The 11,465-nt window shown below is 37.9% G+C and overlaps 1 protein-coding gene across 5 annotated transcripts in view; it reads right to left on the bottom strand.

The window, feature by feature from the left end:
* Positions 1 to 975: 975 nt before the first annotated feature.
* The window catches only part of rimbp2a (RIMS binding protein 2a), a 50,808-nt gene continuing 40,318 nt past the window's right edge, over positions 976 to 11,465 (bottom strand). For 4 of the 5 annotated variants that reach the window (XM_085413737.1, XM_085413738.1, XM_085413735.1 and 1 more), the window contains 5 exons: positions 11,223 to 11,391; positions 10,993 to 11,093; positions 10,643 to 10,714; positions 9,418 to 9,582; positions 976 to 5,825 (listed from right to left, as the gene is read on the bottom strand). In XM_085413737.1, the coding sequence (XP_085269863.1) occupies positions 5,598 to 5,825; positions 9,418 to 9,582; positions 10,643 to 10,714; positions 10,993 to 11,093; positions 11,223 to 11,391 (735 nt within the window). In that variant the 3' untranslated portion in view covers positions 976 to 5,597. The other variant, XM_085413736.1, reaches the window with a different exon arrangement.

Raw genomic sequence — 11,465 nt, 5'->3', positions numbered from 1 at the left:
TAAAAGGTAAATATTAGTCTGTTGTTTATGCATTTTCGATTTAAAATGTACCTAAGACAATATTCTTGTATATTCTTTCCCCTCCTGACTCCTATATTTTTGGGGAGCACGGTGATATTGATACATTTGCATGTGTTTCTGAGAAAGGGGAGAGCAGGGGTGTCGCTTTGTAACTGGGATGAGACAAAAGCACGTGGTCATGTTTGAGCAAACAATTTCTCGGTAGCTATAAATAATAATACAGGCATAATAATTCGTTTCCATTCCCTAAATGTTAACTTTAGTTAGCCATTTCTCTAAAGTATTGTTCCTTGTTGAAGACTTTCCTCACTTATCTTTACTGAATCAGAAACTTTGACAACACTGCAATTCAAATTCAAAGACTTTGACTCAATTGCCGAAGCTCACAGAGATTAACCTTTTTCACTTCCATTCCATTAAAGTGAAAATTAATGCAGAGTCAGTAATAACCCAGGCCAGCTGTTGCAGCCACTTCACTTCTGAATAGTACTTAATAGTACTTCAGTTATTTCCTGCAGACTCTATATTGCAGTTAATGTCTGCATTAGTGTTTTTTAAGCAAAGCGTTTAATGTTAACAGTCAGTTCTACAATTATAAGTGATCCACTGTGACTGTCCTTCATAAAAGATTTTTAAAAAAAATCATTGTTACCTTCTCTTGTGATTTATTGCACCATCTAGTGGCAAATGGTAATTCTGACCGTCTATTTATAATTGGAAATGTGGCAACAAAGATCCTCTATTTCAACCAAAAACCCTGATCTTTCCCTGTATGTGTGAGACTCAAATGAATGACCATAATTTGTATGGTATTTGTATTACTATAGAGTCGCCTAAGAATTATTATTGTTTGCTATATTAACAAGGAACTACTGCAAATCTAACCTGCCATGTAAAGAAAAACACATGACACGAATTTTTAAAAAATATCAAATTTAATTTGGTTATAAAAGTTGTATTTTTCACATGCACACCCACACATAGTTAATCACCATAAATACTGTCCAGTGATTTCTTTTTCTTCTTTTTCGTTGATTTTTTGTTTTTGTTTTATCTTGATTCACAAAGCAAGCACATACGGTGGGCTTATACATGTGATTTCAAAGGACACTATGGAGAATGCTTGCAGTTTTGTTTTTTTTTTGTTTTTTTACAATGAGAGGAAATCTCAGTGCACTGAAAAAAAAGGCTGTCGTAAAATCAAGTAGAAACATTTACAAATTATCTACAAATGAATCGAAGTACAAAAGAGCTACAGCGTTTCGAAACACTACGCCCATTCACAAGTGAATGATTTGGTATTGGAACACCATATAATTTCAACATTGTGAAAGACTGAAAGTGAAACTATACATAAACAGCTTTGGAAAATAATGAAATGTAAACTGATTGCCAGCCTAAATTCCCCTTTGGCTAACCTCTCATGTCTTTGCATGCCCTCAGCAATATTCACGAATGAAGGAACCCTGTGCCACAAAACAAACCCACATCCGGCTCATCTGTTAAATGCAACTTCACATAAGAAACACAGAAGATGATTGGGACATAATAAATGTTTATAACTAAATATAATAATAGAAACTTAGTCTTTTTTTTAAAGCTATGCCAGGTAGTAATTATGTTTGTGAGCTCCAGTAATCCTCTCCAAAGCACACAGAATGCTTATAGATGAAGCGGGGTCTTTCTTTCAATAATTCAAGTTCATTTTTAAGACTTTATTTCAATAATGTTGTCAAATTAACACACGCCTGTCACCTTGAAAAGTAAAGCAGTGGGTTGCCATTTAAAGCTAGTCCATTTCTGGGGGATGGATCTCATTACACCATCCAGTTTGAGCATAAGAAATATATGGAAACGCTTAAATGTTTAAAAGTCAAAACCCAGAAAAAATGGTCTCGCCCATAAAAAGTCAAATAAATTTGTGTTTGCAAGCACAGAGAAAAAATAAGATGTTTTCTTCCTTTTTTTTGCTTCATTGCAACAGTTTCATTTTGAATTTGTTCAGCTTGCTAAGCTACATTTTCCCCATCAAAGAGGATATCCACACCACCAAAGGATATAATTTAAACCCAGGAAGCCACTTTCAAACTACTAAAAAGAGAAGAGAAAGAAAATGAACTGTCTGGCATTCATTTTCACCAATTACACACAAAAACTCAGCTTCTGATTCTTTTATATTTTTCTCCCTCTGTGAAGCCTGGTCTGTTGTTTGTGCAGCATTAACACTAAGAATTCATTGAATAAGAAACTGACTAATTAGACAGTCGGCTCAACAATCTGCAGGATATTAAGCTTCTGCTGATCTGATCATACTTTAATGGTGGCAATCTTTCAGTGGCATTGTGCAACTAAATTTGCTTTTGAGGACTTGATTAAACATATTAAACATTCAGAGAGTCAACAAACAAACAGAAAAGCAATAAAATATTGACTGTATTAAGTGGAATCACTTCATACTTGTTTTTTATATAATTCAATATCATGGGAATAAAGTAAAAATCTATTATGTACCATATCTTCTTATATAATAGCTGCATATTAGCTAACATGTTGATTCAGCACAGTATAGTTCTTTATATAATGAAAGTACAGGTCATGATACAAAAATTCATATTTCTCTCCACAGACAGCAGGTAGATGTAACAAAACCAGAGAACAATGCACATCTTAACATTTTGATTTCCAGTTTTTATGAGGCTTTAAGAGGCTTTATGAGCATGTCCCTCACTGGTTTCAAAAGAAAGTGCATCACCCAAACCTTAATAAGAAATGTTGGCATTTTGTGGCGTCTACAGTTGCCTGAAAAACAAAAATCTGTAAACTTGAGTCATAATTTGTGTTTGAACACAAGTTAATCATCTACAGAGATGGGCTGCTACAGATGAGGGCAAAACTATTGCCTCAAAATGTTCCCAAGTTGTTTTTTAACAGATCAAGAGATTTTCAACATACTGTTTCTAAACATACTAGTTTTCTTAAGAAAGCATGCATTATTTCTATTTGCCCACAATAACAGAATTATTTCAGAAAACAGAAATGACCAGGGTCGATATTATTTGCAAGCTTAAAATAATGTGTCTTCTTCTTATCGACTTATTGGAAGGGTTGTCTTCCAATTTACTCATTGTATAAAAACTTCAGCAAAAGTTTGAGCTGTCACTTGAAAAAGCATCACACTAAAACCAAAAAATCAGTTTAGACTCAAGAAAAAGAATCGTTGATGCTCACGAAGCAGGAGATGGATATACGAAGTTATCACAGCGTTTCCAAGTGTCAAGAATTGGACCGAGAAATTCAAAGACCGACAAAACAAAGAAACACGGCAAAGATACTGAAGGAAGTGAAAGATTTCCAAAACCCTGGAAAGAAAAACAGTGAGAGGTGCATCTAAAGACCAGTGAATGACTTAGCCAAGTCAAAGAAGCCAGTTACTAGAACCCTGCACAGGGATGAACTGCAAGGTTGCAAACCAAGAAAAACTCCACTTCATTGCAAAATACATCTTCAAACAACACTGAACTATGCATAGGACAAGGTGAACAACTCAAAGAAGACTGTTCCCATGGTGAAACACAGTGGTGGGAGTACTATGCCGTGGGGATGCTTCAATGTGTCTGGAGATGGGAATCTCATCATCGAGACAGGTTTTGTTAAGATTTTGAACAAAGCCTCAAGCATTCAACAGCAACACTGGGTCTGAGTCGTTCCTTGGTCTTCCAACGGGACAATAACCCAAAACATATATCACTCCTGGTGAAGAACCCCCTCCTGAAGACCAAAGTGAAAGTTATTGACTGGCCTGTCAAAGCCTTGACTTGAACCCCCCTGAAAATCTATCGTGAGATCTGGAGGAACTGGAGAGATTTGCCAAAGAAAAAAAGGCTCGTGTTGCACAGGAGACATTTGCGAGACTTGTTGAAAACTACAACTAAAACTGCAAAAAAGAAATACACCTGACTATTAGCATCAGAGGGGCTAATAATTTTGACCCTGTTAGTTTTTGTGACATAATTTTGTTTCTGTGTGCAAAGTAAAATAATGTAAGCATACAAAATAAAACCTGGATGTTTGGAAAAGATGTGTTAAAAATTTCTTGCCATGTTTAACAGCATGTTTTTTTTTTTTTGTTTGTTTTTTTAAAGTGTCATCTTTCATGGGAGACTAATAGTTTTGTCCTCACCCGTCTATAAGGTTGCAAATGTACATTTTGAAAAGTTTAACTGCACTCGTCTAATAATAACTAGCTTTGCTTTTACTATCAACGATTGTGTTAGCAAGTTAATAATAACATCATTCACATCTGGGTTACAAATGTGACATTTTGTGGCGATCCACTGTCTTTGAACACCAGTGAACATCACATAAGCTAAACAATGCACAGCCAATGGAGGTAGCAGCACACCACGAGATCACAGGACCAACAATTACATGGCCTCTCCTTCAGAAAAAAAAAAGATAAAGCAAGTGAACAGCAAACATGAAAGGTGCAAAATATGAATGCATCGCATACATACATGTAGTATACACGCGCACACACACACACACAGGCACACAAAATATATCATTTACCAGTCGTCCGACAAAACACCCACCTTTGTGCAATAGGAAGATAAACACAAAATTTCGTCTTGAACTAGGCGTTTCATGACAGTTTGACAGCGATGACAACAAACATTACCGCTCTTTGTTTAATTCTCAAAAATGACAAAGCACAAGCGGCCCGTCATGAAAAAAAACCCTGGAGTTAAGTCAACCTTGCAATCAAACTAGGAATGTCGTGCTCATATTGTTTCATAAAGGCCACTGAGACAGCTAAACTTGCCTGGTGTTTCTGACGTTAATGCCCTGTTGCCAATCTGTTCTTCTCTTGCAAAGTCCTTTCATCTCAGAAAAAAAAAATCCTCTCTGCTGAATCACAGGTACAAGTGGAAATCTTATTCCCACATATGCTACCATCTCTCTATGATATTGCACTGAATAAAGGATTTTGTAACATTTTTTTAGCAGCCAGCATTACTTCACACAATGCCTCAATAACAGTGTAGTCTTTTTGAGATTTTCTTGGAGGAGCATGGTGTCTGCTCCCTTGTAGTGACATCAATACTCCATTTTTTTTTTAACATTTTATTTTATTATTTTTAATTTCTTTTGCTGAGAAAAGTCTTTTGGAAAGTTTTATAACCAGATGCTTTGATACCCTGCTTAAAAAATGTGCGAATTACTTTTGCCTAATGATAACAAAAATAGAAGAAATACATGTCATGAAAATCCTAGTTTGTTTTTGTTTTTTTAATCACCCCCTTGATTTAAAATACATCATAGTTACAAGATTTTGTGTCTGCAAGTGACCTCGCTCTTGATTTTGGCACTGCACTGTACATAATCGATTTGTGGCCACCTTTTTTTTTTTTTTTTTAATATATATATCACTGCACTGAAATAGGCTCAAGCAGTCAAGGAGACACAGCTCACATCCTCTCTGTCATGTGTTGTTAGATCAGAGTTGATTGTATGAATGCAATACACCGAGCCCAGCATGAGCACTTACTGTACATTAATTTTGTTTCTGTGTTCTTTTATTTCACAGGGGAGAGTTTCTTCAGGAGTTTCTTTCCCTTGGAAAGCAGTCCTTTCTTCTTCTTGTTTGCCAGATCTTGGGAGTCCCGGGGGTCCACTGGGACGTGGGGACCCCTTGTAGGGCTGAGGGGCCTCATGGTTCCAGGGAGGAGGGGGCGAACAATCGGGGACGGCGCCCGGACGGGTGTGGTGTCATTGTTGACGGCTTCGGTAGTTTCTGTGGTAGCCTGCGAAGAGAAGTGGTGGGGAGGTATGGAGGCATGGGGGCAGCATATTACAAATGAACCAACTCTTTCATACTGAAACTCTAAGCCTTTCCCTCTGCGTTTCCTCGGCTAAACGCTGTTTAAAAAAACACTTCATCTGCTTTAAGTTCGATCAGATTCCTTGAGTAACACAAAGAATGAAAATTAGCTCCCTTTCTAGCCTATTTCAGAAAAACAATTTTGTTTTTTAATAGATTTACAATAATGTCCCTCACTGTATTCATAATTTTCAGCTATTTTCCTTTTGACTTTTTTTTAATATGTTCAGAGCCAGATTTTCTTATACATTTTTAAAGTGGTCTCAATTGTTAGTTCTTCAGGCTTTCTAAAGCCCTTTTAAAGTTGTTTAGACATTGGCTGCTTTTTCCACTCATTTACAGTCCAGCCCTTGTACCTGACCATATTAGGTGTTATTTTCTTAAGCCACTTAACACTGACTCGTTAATCTTTCAAGCATAAATAACTCGAGGGATGAACCAGTTGTGAACTTAGCACTTTGACACTTCGAAAAAATACATAATTTGTTATTTCTTTTGTTGAATCCAGGTGAAAAAAAGCAAAAATAATACAGTTGACAGACATAAAACAATCTTTTTTTTTTTTTAACGAGAAGATCATTCCCTTTTGCTTTATAACTGCTGAAATAGATTTCCACTCTCCGCAGCCCTGAATTGAGTGACCGGACGAAAAGAGATGGAAGGTGATTGCCAAAGAGCTACTAGCCAAAAAAATGGCATATCTCATGGAGTGTCCTTAAAGAAATCTGAAGTAAGTGGACAACTGGGGGACAAAAGAAGTGTCAGGCATAAAAAAAAAAAACTTTCTACAGCAGAGGAACAGTTTCTTAAATGCGTGTCTTTAAGAAAAAATCCACCAGAGACCTGAGAGATCCATCTACTGTTCACTGAAGCCTCATCAGATATCGCCTCAATGGAAGGGCAGCTGTCAAAAAGCCATTCTTAAGAAAGGGAAACGGGGAGTAAAGACTGAGGTATCCCATATTACACAAAAAGAACTGTACTGGAAATCAGAGGAAAAGGGTGTTGTGGTGCGATCCAAATTTGAAATTTATGTTTTAAGATGTTGTCATCAGTGTGTACAGGGGAGACCAGGAAAGAGTCTGTGTCGATGACCATCTGTAAAGCAGAGAGGCTGCAACTCAACATTACTGAAGCTGTGTGGGTTCACATTAACACAGAATGTAACAAAAGGAAGCAAACATCCAAAGAAGAGCTTTAAATGTGCTTCAAGAAGCCTTTGAGAACTATTCCTAAAGATTACTTTGAAAATGACAAGAAAGCTTGGGTAAGAGATTTCAGGCTGTGTTGAAGAATAACGGCAGTCAGACCAAATGTTTAACTTTAAACCTCATTAGAATTATGCAAACTGCTTTCTCCTTTACATAGTTTATTTCCTTTGTTTGCAGATGTTTCAGTAAATCACTTCATATCCCATTTTCCTGGCAAAATATAAAGACTTTTGCACAGTACTGTAGTTTACATTATTGGTGGTTATATCTCAAAGCCCCTGAAAACAAATTTATGAGGAATGAAAAAAAAAATCTTAATTTTGGGTGTTTTGGGTTCGATTATGTTTGATTGACAGCATGTAAATAACTCGATGTGGCATGCTTCAGATTCAAGGATTCTTTCACAGATCAAAAGGTAACTAAAAAAATAAAGGTTTCTAGTTCTATATGAAATATTCAGTGTTTATTTTCAGCAATTGATAATATTAACTCTTAATATAAAAGTTTAATATTTTCTATACTATTTTACATTATTATTTCTCTGGAGTAAAAACTGATATTTCAGAGTAAAGCCGTCCAAACCTAGGTACTCTGCCTGTTAATCTGGATAAAACTGATAGTAAAGATGTTTTTACACACGAATACATGACTTCAGATAAAATTCTTCTTTTCCTTCAGAATTATTTTCACCTTAATCCTAACTGCCATTTAACATAGTCCCAACCTAAAAAAAAAGTAATTTTTTGTGTTATTTAGGCTTGCTCTGTGTCCCTGTACATAATGCATGTCCTCATTAACTGAGTCCACAAACAGTTTAGGGTCTGCAAAACATTGTGTAATGCCTCGTCCACACTCTCTCACACACACAGAAATCAAACTGAGGAAGAAGCCATCAAATGCTGAGCACAACATCAGCACACCACAGAGCTGAAGAAGTCCATCATCAGTAGGCCATGAGGGAGTATACAGTACAGTCAGATACGGTACAACACCCAGGGACACAACTGTAGATACCAGGCTTCCCATCTAATGCAGCAGCTGCTATTTCGGATAAAGCTATCGTCCTATAATGAAATCTGAAATCTATTCCAAATTGTAACTATAACACCTACGGATGACAGAAGGGAAGCTACCCACTAATGTGAGTCAAATATTTTAGTGAGTCACTTAACAGAGAGCTAAAAATCAAACAAAGAGACAAATCTGCCTGATTCGAATCATGAAACAAGTCAATGACTTGAAAAGCGCCTCCGTAATATTGCATGGCATTTAAACAGCTTCTGCTGCAACAAGCTGTGTGCATTAGCACAGCGAGTCTGGTATCTCAAGTTGCCAACTTACTGTACAAGGCAGACAGAGCCATTTATGGTGTGAAATGAACAATCTTCCTCTGCTTGTTTGTTTTGTTTTGCCAAGCGGGTGAGGAAAAACAAAAAAGAAATCAGATGTGGCAGCACTGTCACTGTCGGTAAAACCCACACCACTATGACAACTGAAAACAACACCACCACCAACAACACACATGAACACAGAGCATGAATGTTTTTAATATCCAATTGCTTTCTTTTTATTGTTCCATTGTAACAACAGTACAGTATGGACGTCTCAGTGCTGCGGTTAGTTTTTTTTGTTTTTTTTGTCTCTCGAGCTCAGAGCAAACATGGCATATCCACTGTCACCAGGGCTGAAAAATAGATCTGATGTGTGTGCAGTATACATAAAGAAACAAAGCCTCTTCAAGGAAATACAGCAGTCGAGCCAAGAAAGTTGCTAGAAAATGTATCAAGTTTGAAAAAGGCATGCTTTTGTCTTTTTGTTCTCAATATAATTTCTTTCAGTGTCATTGGGTAGCAATTGTTATGTGTTAATAAAGCACTTAATATATTTATCTTTAATAATACAATACATAACCACAATTTGATTTTGTGTTTCAGTGCAAAGAGGCCCCAAATTATCTTGTGTAAAGAATGAGCCTTTTTCAAGTCCTCCCTTAACCAGTGTTACATGCATATACCACCTGCAGAGCTCCCACAGTCTATCCTCTCTGTCCATGTCAGGCTTTGCTTCTTCCTTTCTCTGAGACTCAGAAAGGTGTTAACACTGGATTTTGTCCCCTTTCCCCCCTCCAAAGGGTGAAGGGTGGAGAGGGAGTTGTTAGTCTGTATAGAGTCACCACTGTCACCACATGGACAAACACACACAATGAACAGCACACAGACGGCAAGTGGAGGAAGCGAGAGACGAAAATCAAGAGAGGACGTATGGACACAGGGCCTAGCGCTGAGAGCGGCGATGATGATGTACCCGTTTGCTCTCTGAGACGGCGGGGGTGGAGTTGGCAGGAGGCCGGTTGGCGGGCTCTTCCTGGGGGTAGTGGGATGGAGTATCAGTCAGATAAACCTCCACGTCATCAGGCACTTCTTCCAGGAAGTTAGAGGGAACCAAACCGCGGTGGCCATTGATCTCACCCTGTGGAAAGAAATGAAGAGAGGTGAGAAGGCATAAACTTCACTGGCAGAATACCAACTCATAAGATTATGCTATGTCTGCACAGCTGCCACAGTTAACTGAACATAATGTAATCCATTCTGTGGACCAAACACATCTAATACATTTACATCACATATGTCAGGCCTCCAATTGATCTGAATCATGTCTCACCGGCCACTTTGTTAGCTACTCATGTTTAACTGCTTGTCAATGCAAATATCTAACTGGCAGCAACTGAGTTCATTTAGGAATGTAGATGTGACCAAGATGATACGCTAAAGTTCAGAGCATCAGAAAGGAGATTTTAGTGACTTTGAATGTGGGATGGTTGCTGAAGCCAGATGGGCTGGTCTGAGTATTTCATAAACTGCTGATTTACGACAACCATCTCTAGAGTTTACAGAGAATGTTCCCACAGAGAGAAAATGTCCAGCGAGAGCCAGTTCTCTGTGAAAAAAAGAAGAAAAAAGCCTTTTTGATGCCAGAGATCAGAGGAAAAATTGCCAGACTGCTTCAAACAGACATACAATAGTAACTCACATAGCCATTGATTAGAACCAAGGTATACAGTACAGTACAACATAAGGTGGTCAGCTTTAAATTTAAATGTATTTTCATGTTTTACAGATTTTCTTATTGCTTCCTCGCTTGATTTTAAGCGAGTCTGATGTTCCTGCAGTAGAGCGCAACATGTTAAAATTAGCAGATGGGCTACAGCAGCAGAAGACCACACCAGATGACAGGCCCAGAACCACTAAGCTTCAAGCAGAAGAGGCATCTATTAAGAGTCATCTATTAATCGCAAGGTTATTGGTTCGATCCCTTCTTCTCCAGTTAGCAAGCCAAAATATCCGCGCATACGATGCTGAACCCCAAGTGGCTGCCCGATGTAAATGTTAGATAGAAAGCACTTAGATCTATGACTGTGTGAATGAGACCTGGTGAAGCACTTCGAGTAGTTTAATCAAAAATGGTGCCTAATACAAATTTTGAGGAGTTCTCTCGAGGAGAAACCCCAAAAACATGGACAAGCACTCACATAATAGAAACCATCTTCGTCAATGTCACCAAACACAGCAATGATGTCACCAGCGCAAAATGTGAGTTCAGCCTATTAGAGAGATAGAGAGAAAGGGATACACAAATAATACAAAGTAAAATCCTGTTTTTGTTCCAGTTTATTTAAACAGACTGAATTAAGGAGTACAAAAGTGCTATTTTTGGACAATCTTTGTGGTTTTGTGTAACAATCACATTTCTATGTATTTGTGAACCAAATTATGCACATATAAAAGTGTTTAGGTGTGTTGTAGTAGCTGGTTAGATATTTGTGCGTTACACTATAAACACTTAAGCATTGAGCAGTTTGTCCTTTACAGCAAACAATACCTCAACATCAACATTAGGAGAGCTCTCCCTGGGGTCGTAGTCGTACAGAGCCACCATCCTCCTGGAGGCCTGATCTCGACGCAGGCCTCTTCTGTTTTGCTCTGAAGGTAATTGTAAACGGCATTTTAACAGGAAGCGTCCCGTTACATGCTTTCTCTCACAATATCTAACCATTTTTTTAAAGCTGTACATGGTTGTTATTTGTGAGGGTGTGTATGCTCTTGTGGTACCTATTCTATCCACAGGTGTGCTGAGCGGCAGAAAGCCCTGTTTGATGAGCTGGTCCATGGTGTCCTCATCGTCTGCTCGTATCTCTGACACCATGTTACAGGGGATCAGACCCATCCTGCCCTTCACTTCACCTCTGTAAAACCCATCAGTATCTTTATCCCCATACACCTGGTAGATAAGAAAGAGCAATGTTTAAAGCTCATGCTACTACTACTTTCTTTATCCATTTGACATTTATGCTT

Source organism: Rhamphochromis longiceps, linkage group LG7 (genome assembly GCF_057381845.1).
Source record: "Rhamphochromis longiceps isolate RC_006_pf linkage group LG7, R_longiceps_female_GT1.1, whole genome shotgun sequence".
In the NCBI taxonomy this organism is placed as follows: domain Eukaryota; kingdom Metazoa; phylum Chordata; class Actinopteri; order Cichliformes; family Cichlidae; genus Rhamphochromis; species Rhamphochromis longiceps.
Note: the sequence above shows the minus strand (reverse complement) of the source record. Positions and strands in the feature narration are given on the sequence as shown.